This window comes from Perissodus microlepis, chromosome 16 (assembly GCF_051167445.1).
Source record: "Perissodus microlepis isolate ML-2025 ecotype Zambia chromosome 16, ASM5116744v1, whole genome shotgun sequence".
Taxonomy (NCBI): domain Eukaryota; kingdom Metazoa; phylum Chordata; class Actinopteri; order Cichliformes; family Cichlidae; genus Perissodus; species Perissodus microlepis.
The window spans coordinates 21,594,688-21,612,797 of NC_140476.1; the positions used below are offsets into that span (position 1 = coordinate 21,594,688).

The 18,110-nt window shown below is 39.8% G+C and overlaps 2 protein-coding genes across 3 annotated transcripts in view; one reads left to right on the forward strand and one right to left on the reverse strand.

Moving 5' to 3' along the window:
* Positions 1-267: 267 nt before the first annotated feature.
* cmss1 (cms1 ribosomal small subunit homolog) overlaps positions 268-18,110 on the forward strand; it is a 36,635-nt gene continuing 18,792 nt past the window's right edge. The window contains exon 1 of the mRNA XM_084954599.1: positions 268-382. Coding sequence (XP_084810725.1) covers positions 334-382 — 49 coding nt within the window. The 5' untranslated portion in view covers positions 268-333. The remainder of the gene's footprint in view (positions 383-18,110) is intronic.
* On the reverse strand, positions 2,518-15,969 carry LOC146370878 (filamin A-interacting protein 1-like). Of its 2 annotated transcripts, XM_084954600.1 has the most exons (4): positions 15,853-15,969; positions 15,561-15,731; positions 14,870-15,048; positions 2,518-5,970 (listed from the first exon to the last, which is right to left on the reverse strand). In XM_084954600.1, the coding sequence occupies exons 1-4, from the start codon at positions 15,952-15,954 to the stop codon at positions 3,465-3,467; spliced, it is 2,958 nt and encodes a 985-aa protein (XP_084810726.1). In that variant the 5' UTR covers positions 15,955-15,969; the 3' UTR covers positions 2,518-3,464. The 2 variants fall into 2 exon arrangements, 1 of the variants encoding a protein (XP_084810726.1); XR_014802893.1 differs by lacking the exons at positions 14,870-15,048; positions 15,561-15,731; positions 15,853-15,969 and adding an exon at positions 7,388-7,553 and having other exon boundaries at positions 5,872-5,970.

Consider the following 18,110-nt stretch of genomic DNA (forward strand, 5'->3'; position numbering starts at 1 on the left):
TCCCAGACAATATTTAACAATGAGCCACTTAGTAATCTTGTGATGAGACAAAAACATTTAGCATAATTTGAAATACTGTAACATTTCAATGGGCGTTCCACCAAGCAAAAAAAAAAAATGTACAAACAACTGTAACTTCGAAAAATGTATAATTATAGAATCTGTATGTGTAATCAATACACATGTATGCCTACAGTATAAAGTGTATCAGCTAGTATTTTTGTCAGTGTTGTATCAGTTTGTTACATTTAAAAATCCTACTGACTGTGAACGCAACCCTAGCTTGCTCTCTTAGCGGTATATTTGGATTGGACGGAGTATTAGCTAAAGAAAATGGGTGACGACTTGGGTGACGAGTGGTGGCAACACGAGTACAAATCAGGTATTTGGGTTAACCCTGTACATTTGACTTCTCTTGTTGTATTGGAGGTCCTGGTGTAGTCTAAGGAAACACAACGGTAGCTTGGAGCTGTTGCAGAAATTGTCGGCTACAGTAAGCTAACGCTAGCTAGCAACAATCGCAGCAGTCTGAGTTACTGTTAACCCCTGGGTACATTCGTGCAACATTAACCTAAAGTACACTTAGTGGCAAGTGAAAAGACAAAGCAGTGCTAAATGTGACTTACGTCTGGTTAGTTATTATCCGCCTTGGTCGCAGTAGTTATTATGAGCAGGGGGTGTATTAACACGTGTTTTTTTCACCTGTTTTTTTATGTGCGGGTCACTGCAGAAAACGAGGTTATAGGACCGGTAAAGTTGCTCTAATGTCCCCTATCGTGCCCTTCGCTTTCTTTCAACTTAAAAATTAACTGTCTTACACACATAGGTTTAAGCATTCAGTGGGCTGTACCCACGTTTCTTGCCACATATCAACACAGGAAGTTCCCTGCGGCTACTTCTGGAACAGCTTCATGCACTCTGCATACCAAAAGAGGGCAGTCGTGCTGTTTTAGGACGAATGACCTGATTGTGTAGCGATCATATTGGAATGTGAGCATGATGCTGTATTTTCGAGAGTCATTAGCAATTTTTAAGCTAAATATGTTCATTCACGTTTTCTGCATTTGTTGTCTCCGCACATGCACGCAGAAACGAAACACAATATGCCAGGTGTTAGTGCATGTGTCAGTAAAATATATTGAATTGAGCCATACCAGCCTCAGTTCAATTTCTGATCCTTATTACGTTATTTATATAATGCAATATACCGCTCTTTAATATTATACAGGTGTTAACGTTGCTTTAAAATAATAAACATCTATGTGTTTACAGATCAGCGCAGACTTTAATTGATTAGTTGATCTATTACTTATTTTACTTATATATTAATTTATTAGAGTTTGCCTATTTGTTTACTACAGTTTCCTCTTGGGGCTGATTGACCACTTCTGTAAAATCTGCATTCTTTCATAAAAGTTGGGATTTGTTCATGATGAAAGTCATGACCAGGCAGTGAGAAGGGTTCTACAAGTTGCCTGTTCTCCATGTGTCCTGGGCAATGAGCTGTGATCACCTTGAAACGCTTCAGCAGAAGCGTTTCAATTATCTGCACAGGTGATACTCTCCAACCTTTCATGCTATTACTTATGTAAACCCATGTGTGTTTTTATGTCCAGAGATTTGTGCAGCGCTTTCTTTTTGTAGGTTTGCCCCTGGCATAACCGTCCTTCCGTGCGTTCATATCACAGAGCTGCTTGACAGAAATGGCTGCAAGGCTGACAGAAAATTGACAGGGCTGTAAAGCAGAGTTGAAGTCTGTTAGACGGAGGATGGGATTGACTTTGAAGTCTTAAGAATAAAGCAGCATTTGCAAGAAGCAGTGCAACTTTTTCCTGCTTTTTTCTATATTGTTTTTCTTCCTTTTTTGTGATGATGTGTCTCGTGGCCAAATTCTCAAACCAATAATAAAGGTTCTCACAAGAGCCCCTGTCAAGTTGCACATTAATATTTCTCTGCAACTGTTGTTAGATACACACTATTTGTAGGCTTGCTGCCAGCATCTCTCCCCCCAGGACATGTAATGGTATCCCCCAGTGTTGTCAGCTAGTTTCCTATTTAGATGGCACAGCTCATCATGACTTGGTAACTAGATTTCATTTGCTGAAGTGTCTTAGGCTATTTATTTCTGCCACACTGTGTAACTGTTCATTTTGTCATGTTGCACTTAAAAAAATATCTAATAAGGGTTGTGTTCACTTAAAACAGCAAAGGCTGCTGTTATGGTTTCAGGGTTGATGCGAGCTTATTTAAAGGAATCGGCTGACCTAATTAAAAATAATAAATTGATTGCTGTTGTTTAACTTGTGTGTTTTTCCAGCCTTATTGAGCTTTTGCAGAAGTTATCACTGTGCCTAATGTGTGAGGATTATCTGTGCTATTTCGGAAACTAAGGCAGTTAATGTATTTTCTCCAAGATAAACAATAATTCCTTATTCCTGTGCAGATTTTTCTTTCATAACAGATTTAATTTTCCATTACTTTTTTCAACAGTACACTTGCTTTTTTTTTTTTTTTTTTTTTAGCATTCTTCATCTGAATCTTAAATAGGTGTCTTGAAAACAACAGAATTATTGTTTAGCTGAATTTATCACTTAAGTGAAACTTTGAGAACCAAAACTACTTTTGTCTACATCATACAGGCTGTAGAATCATAAAGTAAGCACATCAGTATGGTGACACAATGCCTCATTAATCTATAAATTGGGATATTTGTGTGGCAGGAGAAGGCACATGCTGAATACATTGGGGGGTCTTGCTTGTTTTCACAGCACAGGAAAGCAGTGGAAATGTATCTATTAAACCTTTTTAAATGATTTAATTGGATCACTTGTCACTTTGAAATGAGTTAAATGCCAATAATAACAATTACAGTTCATAATATTTACTAAAAAGTAAATTAGTGGTCAATTCACAATTAAACAATTAAACCAAGTTTCCTTGCATTAGGGGGGAAAAAGGTTTTTGAGTCGAACCCAGCTCAGCAAACATATAAAGCTTTTTTTTCTTCCAGTAATTCATCAAACATCAAAGCACTGTTTTGCACTCACTTTTTCCCAAATCCAGCTGTTTTGCATTTAAACTGGCAAGCGACCCAGTTCCTCTGAGAAGTATTCAGTATGAATACATAGAAAACAAGATAACTTTTAATGAACAAGGGAAAAAAAGGAATGTTATTGAAACACTGACATCTCACTTATGTCTTAGACAGGCACTTGACATACAATGAAGGGTTGTTAAAGTCAATAAATCTTGAGACAGTAATCAAATAAAGTAAGCTTTACAAAGGCTCTCATTAAACAAACATGACGAAACATTCAAATACATCAAAATACTTTTGCATTTGCAGAATTATTTTGGTTGTGTAGAGTTTAAAATGATGACTGAGGACATATTTTTTGCAAAATACATATTATATATTTGTATTTCACCTAAATACAAAGGCTGCTTATTGTAACATTTAAGGATTATGATCCTGGCAGGCTAGCAGGGGATATAGTGATGCTACTTGTAATCTTTCCAACACCTTTTACATGACAGCCGTTAGTGAGTACTTGAGTTCTTTGTTCATGTCGAACATAGTATGGCCCAATGGGCTGTGGGAAATTGTGGGTCATACCATGTCGGGGCTGGAAATATGGGCTCCCCAGATGGATGTGGATCTTACTGTCCTCTGTTGTGATGATACTGGGACTTGAGTCAGGGGTACTGGACCTCGAATGGTGCCAGCCGTTCTGCTGTTCAGGTGTCTTGCAGAAAATGGTCTGATCTGTAACCTCTGCTGGCTCTGGAGAGCAACTCCTGACAGTTACGATCTGAATAGGAGAGCTGTTGTGGTCGGGTGTGACAGAGCGTGAGGAATTTGGGCTCAACATCCGAGACATGTTCGCTCCGTCAAAGGGGGAGATGGCACGGTCAGGGTTGGAAGTGGGGGTCTTAGGGTTCTGGATGATGGTAATTCTCTGCTTAGGTGAAGCTCCACTCGTCGGGATTAGGGCTGTGCTGGTGTATGATGACGCTGTCTCTCCAGTTGGGCTACTGATCTCGAGCATTGCTGTGTTGAGGACATGATGCGGTGTTACTTTGATGTGCAGTGGCTGACCTGGTGTGTGTGTTAACATCATAACTTCTCCATTAATTGTTGGGTGCATTTCTGTCCCTGAGTGGCTGCTGTCCTGGCTTAGGTTGTTATTTGAACTGTTCAAGCTGTTAAGGCTGTTGACAGGAGAGCTCCTTTTGTTGATGATCTCTACATTATGGTTTGGGTCTGTGTCACCATTTTGTTCATCTAGTTTCTTGCTGTGCCTCCGATAGTCAGGAAGCAGGCTCTGTGCAGGTTCAGTTTGTACCTCTCTGGTGGTCTGATCATGGACTGCAGTGTGTTTGCTGGCACTGGGTTTCACACTATTAATTTGTCTGTATCTGTCTAGCTCACCAGTAAGTTCCTTCATCTCTCTGGCCAGCTCTTTGTTCTTGGCTTCTTGCTGGTTCAGTTTTCTTTGCAGTGCGGATTGATCCACTTGCATCCTGCAGATGGATTCTTCTGTTTCCATCAGCTTCTGGAGTTTTTCTTTCAGGCTGTCTACTTCTCTGGTTAAGAGTCTAGATTTAACCTGCTCCTTCTGAAGGCGGCAAAGGAGAAGGTGCTCCTGGTTGACCTCCTGCTTCTCTGCCTGCTCGTACCTTGAAAGCTCTCTCTTTGTCACTTCTAGCTCCTCTGTTAGAGCTTGGGTCCTCGTCTTTTCCTCATGGAGCCTCTTTTCAAGACACCCAAAGTCCTCTTCCAGTTTCATCAGTTCTCCCTCCAGCACTTCCTTATCCTGGAGTCTCTTTTGCAGCTTTTCTAACTCACGGGTCAGTTCTTTAACTTTGTTGTCCTCAGTTTGGCAGTAATAGGCAGTGTTATTTGGAATAGAGGTGTATGAGTATTTGTCCTCTTTTTCTTTCCTGTTCTCCAAGACCTGTAACTTCTTCTTCATTATGGTTACCTTATTCTGTAGTTCTCTGTTTCTTTCCTCCTCTTTGTTCAGACTGTCCAGGAGATCATCTTTTTCCTTTGCTATGCTCTTTATTGTTTCTTCCAAGTCCACTTGAGACCTCAGTGCCTGCAGCCTGTCTTCTCTCAGCTTTTCTGTCATTGTGGCCAAATTGCCATGCTCGTTTCTTTTGCCCTCCTTCCTATGTAGTTTTTCCTCAGCCTGTCGGAGCCTCTCAGCCATAGTTTTTCTGTCCTCCACCAAAGCTACAGTAAGTGACCTGAGCTTGCCAAGATCCTGTCTGACGACCATTTCACTCTTCTCCAGTTGGCTCTCAACGGCCTCTAGATCTCTTACCTTTAGCCTTAAAGTGTCAAGTTCATCAGAAAGCATTTTGCTGCCCTGTCTCTCTTGCTCCAAGCTGTTTTTTAGGATGCTGCAGTCCTGTTTGCTCTTGCCTAAAGCCTCCTCCATCCTGTCCAGTTCACTAATTCTGCTGTTGAGTTTATCCACTTCAGCTTTCAGGCTACGGCAGTTGCTGGTCTCCTTCGCTAGTCTGCTGTCCAGGTCTCGACATTGTTCCGCCATGCGTATCAGCTCTTCGTCTTTTCCCTCCATTTGCACCACCCTTCTCCTCAGTACCTCGACCTCTGACAGGAGGCTTAGGGCTGTCATGTTGTTCTGGCTTTTGTGGAAGAGGGAAACTTGATTGTGGCGCTCAACCTCGATATGCAGAGATTTCAGTTCCTCCCCCACCTTTGCTCTTCGTCTAGGAGCACTAAGCCTCTGCTTGATATGGTCAGTGATAGCCGTCAGTTCTTTGGTACAGCGTTTCTGCTCCTCCAGCAGCTTGCTCAGTCTCTCTTGCTCCTTTACAACCAGCAGTGCAAAAGCCTTCAGCTCGGTCAGCTCCTTTTTTAGAATGGATGCTTCTCTTTCATGTTTCTTCTCTTTAATTTCCTGGTACTCTCTTTCCTTTATAAGCAACAGCTTGAGTCTGCAGAGGAAAAGAATTGAAATGTATTGTCAAACAGAATAATGCAGCCAAGTTTTATTGTGTAACTGACTCATTTCAGCCCCCAAAGGGCACTTTTTATGTTTACAGCTAACCTCTTGAACTCACATAATGTCCTAAGTTGTGTATTTCCAGCATAAACATTTATTTTGTTTTTCAGAAGAATCTGAATAACAGTTTGTTGCCCACTCAGTTTCCCCCAGAAGCAAAGGAGGCTTTTTTTTTGCACATCTGTGTATTCCTGTGAAATGTACAACATGAGGACATGTGTGTATATTTCTTTATGTTTGTGTGTTTCTTTCAAAGCAACAGCCATTCTGTGGGATGTTTTGACTCACATGGCAGATGGTCCCTTGGCAGGGAGTATTGGTTAATTAAGAAGTTTCTTTACCCTTGAGTACCCTCAATGCTGCATCCAATCACCCTCCTTCTGTGCACCTCAAATGTAAACCCCATTTTAAGCTAAGAGAGTCAGGAATTCCCCTCTGTTCTTAAAGTAATTACAGACTGGCTACTTTTACCAAGTGCTGTCACTCCTTACATTCCCCCAGATGCGCACGAGTTCTGTACAAGCATTAATTCATACTGTGTATTTTGTCATCTTAGTACATGAGACATATGCTCCAATGTGATCTGTCACCGGTGTATTTTTACTGTTCGGAATGGGAGAGTTTGGACTTTTTGTGTCATGCTATTTTGCACTCTAGAGGTATATCCACGGTTCACATAGCAGAATCTTTTAAAACAAGCACACATTAAAAACAGTGACAGTGTAGTCCAGACATTTAGCTCTACTTGTGTATAATTCCAGATCCTCTATATTGACTTTAAACTAATGAGTTTTTTTGTTTAATTGTTTAAAATATTAGGCTACTAATGTTAAATCTCAAATACGAGACTGAACATTGTGTTTGTGAAAAGAATCAAGCGCGCTGTTAACTAAGATGTTTCTCTTACAACTTTAATCTTGGAGTGTGGTTTGAGTGAGTTTAATTAGCGCAGTTTAAATAGTTGTAAGCGGAACAAATGGGTGGTTATGAACTCGCTGTTAAGTATTTCTGTTATTAATAAGATCATTCACTTTTACCGTAAGATGAGTTGTTATATTGTTTCTCTTGACTTTGAGTAATGTGTTGATTCCTTTTAAATGCAGAAAATTGCAAAAAGCAAAATCTTCAAATCTTTAAAATAATTTTCTACATCTAAATCAACACCTTGGATACCTTTTGAACAGCTCTGTTGCAAAGCAATCTTTGTTTAATCTGTGTAGAATTAGCCAACAGTTACGTTATCCTTATCAGCTTATCTTGCAGTTGTAAATCGGGTTTTAAATTGGGAAACGTTTCTAAATGCATGTCTGCATCTTTTCGCTGTAGAACAAAATTTTTTTCGTTCCTACCTGTGCAGTTCAGCTGGCCCGTGTCCTTTTTTTTCTTTTTGGAAAAAAAATCCTCAAAGAATAAATTGCCTCCACTCTTTTACGTCTCCCTTTCCCAGAGATCCCAGTGATGTGGACGTTCCATCCGGAAAACCAAACATTATGAGAAGTGCTCCACACACTGAGACTCTCTCGCACTCAGTGGCGCCCATTACATCATCAGCAAGTCCTTATATGGGACTGTACAGGCTCTACTTCTGTGTGTGTGTGTGTGAACATGTGTGTTTGTGTGTGTGTGTCTTTTTTTCTGGAGTTCAGCCCACTGCAGATGAGGTCATTGTGTAGCAATGCCAAAGAGGCTAATGGGAAGGTGTGTGTGTGTGTGTGTGCGTGTGTGTGTGCGCATGCAAAGAAAAGTCTTCAATCACCATTCAATCTGCAAGGATAACACCCTCAGTTTGCAGGATTAGCTTAACCGAACATTTAACCATAACCATGCTACATAAATGCTTAACCTGCCTTGGCGTGTCCCAGAAGCATGCAGACCAGTTTATATGTTGTGTACTTGGAGTTTGAATATACTTCAAGAAGAAAAAACATGTTTTGTGAGTTGTAGCAGCTTTGCCTGGGGCCCGATAACCTGACTGGGAGATGACATCATCAGTTCATCGGCCCTCAATTGCATCCATATGTCCCTCTTTTTTTCCTCTTTCTCTCTCCTCAACACATTCTCTCTTTTGTGAGTTATTTTCTCTTTCTACATTTTTGCTTCTAGTTATGAAAATGCCAATCTTTTTTTTCCCTCTCATGCCATCATCAACTTTCACTTTATCTATGTCTTCTTTTTGATTACTCAAGTCATGAACAGTATAGCGTGATTATACTCCTTTATTCTCGCAGTTAGTCTCATCTGTCAGAGGAATGAAAAAGATAATAAATAGGTGTTAATGTTTAAGCTTTTTAAATGATTGTGCTAAACAAAATCAAAAAATATAGATTTTGCTCCATTTATTTGCAATGTTTTTATCTGCTAAAATAAACCTGTGGTGGTCCTTTCTTTTTTCCCTCTGTCGAGCAAACTCATGTAGGCCTCAAATAAAAGAGGCCTTTTCCCTCATGAGGCATGTCGCAGTCTCACAAGAATTTAGAAAACAGGCAAAAAGGTGCACTTAAACTTCGCTTTTTAGACATTTATGTTCACAAGCTTTTTTATATGAAGCATGCCAAATTAAACCCCACTAAAACTACTTAGACACAGGTCAGGTATAGAAACAAGAAATCGCACATGCAATGTGTGTGCAATGCACAAAAAATATTTAAGCTGTTTCTGTCAGCAGAGAATCCATCCCAAATCATTTGTGTCATAGTTTAACATGTGAATGTCTTCCATTTAGAGACACAACCTCCTCTTCATAACAGACTCTACAAGTTGCATAACTTGGTGATGTAAGGCTGTATTCTGTGCCTGGTTGGTATTTGCTTTAATCCTTTAATTGCTTCATGGCAACTGTGGCTGCCTGTTCTAAAGGCATAGATAGCTGTGGTTGATAACATTTCATTTCTAATTGTTTTTGGTTTGTAATGGTGATTACTTATTGTTGAAGAAGATTATCATGTTTTATTAAAACACTGAGTGGCATTTATAATATTTAGCTTGCCCTTAATTGCATAAATTGTAACTTTTTTCTTCTTTTTTTTAGTGCAGGATTAATAGACCTCTTGTCTTAGGCTCTGTTTTAATGAAATGTAGCTGATAAAATGGCAGCAGCTAAGCACGGGCAGTTCATGAGTCATCAGACGTTTTTGGTCTGCAGTGGTCATTATAAAATGTACTGTGCCACTGGTTAATTAACGTGACACAAGCAGAATTTTAATTAAAAAAAAATTCCATGAAGTAGCCACCTAAGACACACACAGCCTTGTTGTTTTTTGCTTTATTTCTGGGTCTGAGATTTACAGTTATTTTCCTTTATTTTCATTTGGGATTTTTGGGTTAATCTGATAACCAAAATGCAGAAAGTTAAAGTTGAAAGTCAATTTTCCAAGTTTTAAAACTTCACAACTTACTTGAAGCCCCTTAGTGGAAAACAGATCTTGCCCAACTGGGAGGATACCCAAAGTGGAGTCACGGGATTTGGTTGATAAAAGTCTAGGCACGTATGATGATTTATTATTGCCTATTTAAAGTACCTTTGCCATCTTAGAATATGTTCACTATCAAAAGTGGCCTTTTACGCTTTGATATGCTTTGGAAATTACAACACTTAAAAGAACCTTTTTAACTTTTGATCAAAGTAATATTGAAATGATCAAAAGCCAGGCCAGGTTGCATTGCTTGTGTTTTGCATTTTTATCAGTAAAACCATTTCAACTACTTCTACCTCCATGGAAGACAGTGACACTATCTTAATTATATACTTATACTGTATTATATACTAAATACTATAAGATTCAAACTTGCTTTTTGCCATGACCTTTTATAATTATTTTGCCAGGAAAGAGAGATTTGAGATATTTCTCTTGTGTGAGAGAGATCCTCCTCATTCCTTTGAATATCTATGCACATACCAACTCCCATATCAGAGTTCATGAGGTCCTCTTATACATAGAGGAGGAGTTGGCATTTCATCCAGTTCTTGAAAACTCATATTTGGGGGTTAAAAGAGCACACACACACACACACACACACACACACACACACACACACACACACACACACACACACACACACACAAAGAAATGCCGATATGTAATATGTCTCTTATCCGAGTGTAGCACTCTCCTCTGTTTTCTTAGCTCCTATTTTCATGCAGAGGTATAATTTTCTTTTTCTTCTTTTTTAAGGCTGTCACATTTGACAAATCCTTCTTTTTTCTAAGAACGCTCATATAAATGGCACATTGAAAGTACAGAAAGAAAAGCAGCTGCTTAGTCAGTCGGTCTTGGCTTTCTTCCCTTCATTTATCTGAATGTTTAATAAAATTGAAAGTATGACTAAACTGACCTCATCTGCTCACTATAGCTAATAAATGGGCCCAACAGCTTGTGATCGGGGCAGTGCTTCTTCTCTGAGTTGATTCACTGCCAGATCCTGATAATTTATGAACATCTTCTGACACTTCATTGGCTGAGCAGGCAGATGGCGAATGCGTTTGAGTGAGGGACGAACAGAACATCTGCGGGTTTCTGCTTTGGCACAGCCATGTTTATTGTGTTGCTTTTCTCTTGGTTCTCTAGTGATTCAGGTAATACAGGAATAACATTTTCAGTTCTTCGTACAACTATAAAACGTTGTACAAGGATTGCCGCGGGTCTCATTTGCAACAGCACATCTGTTGCATGTATGTGATATGAAGTTCTGAAAATGTTTTGTTTATTAACCATGTAATACAATACCTCATTAGTTAAAGAGTTTTCATTATGACCTGAAAAACTTGGCTTGAAAGCAAATGTGAAATACAAATATTCCTCTTCTTCTCTTTGTGAAAACTTAAAGTCTTTGTGTTGAGTTGGCAGCCAGTGCAATTACATTTTAGCCAGTGTTAAATTAATAAAATTAAAAACAGAAGAGGCTATTCAGTTCCTTTCCAGTTGTGTTTAATAGTAATTTATCAAACAACTCCTTTTGTCTACAGACATTTTACACATGAGGCTGATGCTGGGTTAATCAGCTAAGATGCATTGTTTTGACTGGGCATCAAGGCTCTGCTCTGATGCTAGCGCTAATGGGATCACAGTTTCACCGTCTGGAGTCAAGCTGTTTAAGAAAAGGGACTGGACAGTGTGTGCCAATTACATGGATATCACCCTTCCCGCCTGCCTTTTATTTTCTCTGCCAGAGTCCTGAAAAAGGGGTTGAGACTGATAGTTGAGCCTCAGTTTTAGGCTGAATGCTGGTTTCATCTAGGCTGTAGTGCAGCAGACCAATGTTTTACCCTCCTGCGGTTTTTGTTGCACTGAGGAGCCTTGAGTTTACTAAATAAGTCTACATGTGGTATGTAGACTAACAATGCAGATTCCCCAAGGGTTTCTGCAGGGCTTTCCACAGAGAAAACCAGGGTTTGCCTCTCCTTGCTATACATTGCCACAACCCTTGAACTGAAAGACGTGTTTACTTTCTTGGCAATAATTTGGACCTGTTTATTGTGTGTGTTGAACTTTGGCCTAGGCTTGATCTTGCCTCTATTACTTTTTGTATATTTTGTAGCCAGATTTGAAGGCATAGAAGCTGCGAGGAAGGAAGGCATCGGGCAGGTGATAAAAAGCCACCATCCCAGGAGGACTCCTAGTACTCACTTAAACAGTTTGCAGCTGAGTGTGCTGCAGCTGCAAAACACATCAGTGTCTTTAAACCCGAGGCCACAGTTTTCACTTGGTAACGGATGTTATTATGATGCTAAAATGGACTAAATGATTAGAAAAACAAAGAATGAAGGAAGAAAACCAAAACTGTACCAGATACTCAGGTTGACGTTAATTCTTGTTGATATGCTAATTTGACAGAGTTATGTTCAGCTCTCCCGTCTGGTTAGTCTCCTCCTCCTTTGGCATTTCAACACAGGAAAATAAATATCGGGGGGGGGGGCTGTAGTGCTAATTGGCAAACAATATAAGCTAACACCGTAATCTAAGGTGATAAACATGGAACAGTTATATGTATGCATTGTCCCTTTGAGCATATGAAATGAACATGTTAGGATGAAAGTATTTTAGCTAACTTGAGAATTTAACCCAAAGGACTAAAGTGTACAGCCTCATAGGGCTGTTTTAAATAATCCTTTTTAGATCATGTGCATTCCTTTCCTGCATCTGTAGTGCTCACTGATGATGTATTGATGAGAAAGCCACATCAGTTGTAAAGTGAAAACATGATAGCTCTAAGAGTGCTTTGTGGGTTTTGGGTAAAGTCTATGAAGAGTTTGTGATTCTGAACTGAAATGGACAGATGAGAGCATTGATGTCCCTTGTATGTTGAACATGTGTGTGCAGTTAATGCTGAGATGCTGTCAGCCTAGTAATAAACCATAGAAAATACACACAGTCTTTGAGCATGTTCTGATAGCTGAGGTTGGAACAGCCAGATTGCTGCAATGGCATAGTGACGTGAAGATGTAATCATCCTTTGACACATACTGTTGCGCAAAGTGGTGATACGATGTGTGTTGAATCTTCTGTATTAAATTATGGCTAAAACAAGTCATCTGTTGAGCATATGGCACCTGGTGGAGCTACTTTTCCAGGGAAACGAGGGGGGAAAAAAAGTGAGGGGTGCCGATTTTTAGCCAGGCCGTGTGGCTTTCTTGGCCTGGAGCATATACTTTGAGAAGAAACAGAGTGAGATTGAAAGATAGTTGAAGAGGATTTGAAGTAAGAGTGGAAATTCTCGTTTAAATATTTAGGCATCTGCAAAGAAAGAAGCAAAGAAAAAAAAGACAGGACTGGGAAAGAGATGAAAGGGACAAGCGTATCACCATGTGCCTTATGTTGTTTACCCAGGGGATAAATGCAAGATTTAACTCAGCTCAAACCTATTTAAGCCAAACTCAAAGAAGCTGAAGTGCAGTCAGGAATGCAAAGAAGGGCAATAGAAACCTGTGCACTTTAGACAAACTATACCTTTTGGAATACATAATTCAGCAGTTGGACAGATACCCAGCACGTTAAACATCCCTAGTTTGAGACCAGCCAGAGACAGAAAACCCATCCTCAGGGAGTCTGAAACTGGTGTTCTCCTAGTGCCTGGATAAATGGCAGGGTTGCGTCAAGAACCAGCATAAAATCTGTGTTAAATCAAATATCTGGCTCTATCCGATGTGATTCACCACTCACAAGGTAGATTTTAGCATTTAGCCTAAAAGCAGACTGAAACACTTAACCAATTATCAAAACGGTTAAGTATTCTTTTAACTGACAAATAGAGCTTAAAAGCAAGGGTAGGAAGTGAACCAGACAATAACCAGTGTTTCCCACACAGACTTTAGTTGGACAGTGTATCCAGGTATTTTAATTCCTGGCCAAGAACATTTGGTGACTCAGACTAATAATTTCCATCACGTCATTCCCTGCCAACTGGCTTGCTGACCTGTCTCACTGTTGTCGTGGCCCTCCACCATCATTCGCCTACTTCTCCAGAGTCTGATCCTGCAGATGAATGAGCTCAAGCTCCACCGTCTCACAGAAGCTGCAGATCAGAACAAGGACTACAAGCACTAGCTGCTCCCCATGGCAGTGGAATTTGGAGACTTGACCAGGGCGCGAGGGACTCACTGGAGAGGCAGCTAGATATTGCTCCTTTTTATGGTCTCCTTCTTTTAAGATCATTCTTTTAAGACAGCGTAGGTGTGTGTTCAGTGGGATTATGCTTTAGATTATTTAATAAAGAATGATGTTTTAGATATTTAGAAAGGAGAGCGGGCAAAGAGATGAAAGAACCTGTATGTTATGAACACTCAGGAACAAATGCGTCACACGGGGCTACAGACACACCACAGACATGCCATGTACTCATGTATTAATCATCATTAGGCCAAGATGAACCACATACTCTTTAAGTGAATATGTTTTAGCTTTCCACATTGTATTTGAAGAGAGAGAATTCTAGTGAACTTAATCACTCTACTGGTATGACTATTTTTGGTCTTTAATTGCATATATGCCTGTGGTGGATCAGTAAAAGCCTTTTTTCAGTTTGGCATGCAGAAGCAGACAACTAGTCTCCTTCCAAGGCTGCAAGCCCAGTGCGGGTCCAGTCTCTACATAGCTAGATTACAGAGTGGACGCTGGAGGTACATGAACCAAGACAACCGGGAACTTTGACAAAACGACCTTTAAATTGCATAGGAGAACCAGTCACCACCTTCATGTTAGACCTAGCTTCACCCGTAGGCCACATCTAAATACGGTCTCTATTTGGTAAGGGAACATTTCTACCCACCAACAAACCCTCAGCACATTTCCTTAGTTTAGAAGAAACCTTTAGCCTATACTGTGTTGTGCTGTTGAATGGGACATGAGAGTGCCAATTTAGCCTCTACATGTAATTGCAAGTGAGTGCATGTTTATGTGTTTACAAGGGGGAGTGAGCTGAGCCAGGTTTGCCACAAAGTCTAACCAAGTCCAGAACGTAATGGACTGTGTCTGAGTGGAGTAACTCCTAAGTACTGTCTTAAGGTCATATGTGTGTATATATAAATGCTGAGATGGAGCAGCCACTCACTCTGCCATGAAGAGCTTTACAGACCAACATAGACTAAAAGAATTTAAGCCTTCACAAGTGTACATCAGAGCTCAGGTCCATCCCATCAGGTCTTATTCCACTGTACTGAAATACTTTAATCCCTTAGCCTTTCCTAGCTTGCTGTAACATTCCCTTCCTGAAAGGAATTGGTGGATATTTTTATAAGCCTAGCCTCAATATAGGCCAGCATGGGAATATAAATATAAAATATCAGCGTTGTCTTTGCTTGGGCATACATTTACATGTGTTGGGTTTGCTGCACAAACCTCTCTCTGTCCTGCTTCAGCAGAGTGGTAAGGCTGTTGCTCTTGTGGATCAAAGCCCTGTGGCTTTTCTCTTGTTCCTCCAGCCTGTGCAGAGCCTCAGAATGAGAGAGGGTAACCTCCTGAAGCCGCTTCATCATCTGTTTTGAGGAATGCTCGTGGGCTTCCACCAAGTGTTTGAGCTAAGAGGGGGGGAAGGGAAAACAAAATGGGCATGAAGAGTAAAACTTTAGTTTACCTTGACTTGCTGAGAGTTAACCACAGGGAGAAAGCTCTCTCCTGTTGCCGTTCTGAAACCAAGACCGAATCCACAAGACAATCATCCGTGCTTACAAAATGCAACATAGTATGTAAATCTGATGAGTAAAGCTGTTATTATGTAAAAGCAACAAGAATTATTCTGCCCACATTATAATAGTAGGCATTTTTGATGAGCTTTTTTTTTTTTTTTTTGCTGCCACCCAGTCCACTTTGCTGTGGTAGAAATTAATTGAAAAAGTGCTCACTTACAGATTTGTAACCATGGCAGAAGGATGGATTCAAAACATGCAACACCTGTACTGCAATTTAACAAATGTGTGCAATGATGCAGCAGTAATAGACACTCTTTTGTCAGACAGTAATGCATCCATCTCATTAAATTTGATTATCTCCTCCAGATGGTGTCTACTTTCTTTCTGTTGGCAGTTAGTACCTCAGCATTAGGTCTTTCATACACATCCTGCAAGTGGTCCTGCTGGGCCCAGAGGGAGTCTCTCCGCAGGGCATGAAGCACCATCTTCTGTCTGCTGAAACCATAGTGGGTCCTCAGTAGACCTGAATCTGTCTTCTCTGATTTCAAAACAGCAATTACCTCATCCCTTGCCTGGTTCAACAAACACAGCAGTAGAACAGTGGCTTTAATTTCAGTTTCTTCTCATGAGTTCACAAGAGCTAGAGTGAACTACAAAATAAATGCAAATCCAATATGAAGTAAATCATCCTACCTGTAGTTCCCCCTCCAAAATGCTGAGCAGAAACAGCAAGTCATCACAGGACAGGCCTTCTCTTGTGTGTCTTCCCTTCCACCTCTCTCTCTTCTCTGGCATATTGTCCTTTTCAATTATGATTATCAGGGCCTGGTTAGGTTAAAAGACAGACGTTTAGGTATTTCTTTATATAACCTCGAAGATGGGAAGAAATGCTGCTGCTTTTACCAATGGGGTATGTGAAGTCTGTCGTGGAGCTAGAAAAGCTGAGAAATAGGAAATGATTGGAGGTGACAGCTGAACATTGGTGAAAAAGAAAAATATATGCTTGGCATGAAAGAAGTTATACAAGGTCATGAGTTGTTTTTATAATACAAGTGGTTATTGTGTGGCTTTTGTAAGTGATGCAGATCATATAAGCTTTGATGAGCTAATCCAAAGTCAAAGGGGTCTCTTGTCATAACAGTTAGTGTTACTGAAATAGATAGGCCCGCGCCTGGCATTACTTTGCGTGCAGCTTATGTCATCTCATAGTCTTACTCTTAGCACATTTACAGCAACTGCTGTTAGTTTGGCTGATAAAATGGACTAAATGTTTCCATAAAGTAGGACAGTGATTACTGACCATATATCTAGATACTGTGTGTGTGTGTGTGAGTGCGTCCGTGTGTGTGTGTGTGTGTTATTAAAGCTAATCACATAAGTTAAACATTGTTTGCCGGCCAACTTTCTGTATGTTCTCACCCGAGACACAGAAAGCAATCAGGTTCATATTAGTGAAAGATGATGTCATCTCGCTACTCTTCAGCTCTGCTTTTCAGGCCCAAGTTCTCCCTGTGGGCAAGAACAGTCCTTATTCTATAGTATTTGGTCCTTTCCTTTTTAGATTAGTAACTGAAGGGCCTTGTGTTTTGAGAAAAAGTATTTAAAAATTTAAAGTGCCCACAGGTTCAGTATGTCTGTTTGAAAACAGCTATACCTTCTCATATCTTTCATTGGTCCATGTTAGAAAGTCTGATACTGAACAGAAAAGCAGTAAGAGTCTTTATTTTTCTCAGTAGCTCTTGCTCTTACACAAGCACACAGACAGGCAGCATCTGCTTGATTTCATCAAGGCCCGAGAGCAACTTTGAGGCTCTAAACAAGGTGAGCACTGGTACATAAGAGACAAACATTGTGCAAGAAGAAACAAACCAAACCGAAAAAAAGACAACCTTTAACTAAAAAATTTGCATTTCCTGCGAAAATGCAGTGTGGATGCTTTAAAGCTGAAGCTGTCTGCTAAAACTAGCTGAAAAAGCTGAAAAGTTGCAGAAATTGTAAAAACTTTGCATAAGCAAAGGAACTTTGCTAAAATGTAATAACTTAGCAGAACTGCAATATCTTAGAGGAAACATAATACTTGGCAGAAATACAATAGCATAGCAGAACTTAGCAGAAATATTGTAACTTACCAGAAACATAACTTCTCAAAAATACAAGAATTTAGGAGAAATGGTATAAGATAACAGAAAGAATATATTTAGCCAAAAATACTTAAACATTACAGAAACACTATGATTTAGAAAAATAGTACAACATAGCAGAAATACTGTTTTACCAGAGACACTGTGATGAACTATGAATATTGTAATTTTAAATTAAGACTATGTTTTAGCACAAATATTATAACATAGCAGAAATACAATTATATAGCAGAAATGCTATATTTAGAAAGAAAAATATAATATAGTAGAAATACTATGATTTAGCAGAAATACTGTAATCAGCACATATACACACAAAATCAAATATGGATACACAAATGCACAGAGAGAGAGACACACACGGGGTCTATGCCAGTCAACCAGTCTGAATATATTATATTTTTATCCAACAATGAGATGCTGCCCTAAAGAGGGTCTCTCTCTCTCACTCACTCACACACTCACACACACACACACACACACACACACACACACACACACACAGGGAGAGAGAAGCAAGTTTCTAGGTCAGTCAAGCAGCCTGGGAGCTGCTAAATTTGAATCCACCAATCAGAGAGGCTGTGTACTTTTTCCCGCCAAAACAGGTGCAGCCGTTTGTACACACATGCAGCACAGAGACAGGATTTTTGTATTCTATTTCTCATAGTGAGGATTCCCCTCAAACAAATGACCATAATTTCCTAACTGTAGGGGCTAGAACGGTCATTCTTACACCGTTTTGTTCAGAAGAGATGGGGGAATCGTCAAGTGTTGACAATTTATCATTAAAATATGAATCTTTAGAGATAT

Bases quoted from the DNA above. Each gene is read 5' to 3' on its own strand.
- LOC146370878 (XM_084954600.1), bottom strand. From the start codon at position 15,954: ATGCCAGAGAAGAGAGAGAGGTGGAAGGGAAGACACACAAGAGAAGGC. The intron at 15,732-15,852 runs GTAGGATGATTT...TTGTTGAACCAG, and splicing joins TTTTGGAGGGGGAACTACAG to GCAAGGGATGAGGTAATTGC. The intron at 5,971-14,869 runs GTTTGTGCAGCA...TTTCCTCTGCAG, and splicing joins CTGAAGCAGGACAGAGAGAG to ACTCAAGCTGTTGCTTATAA.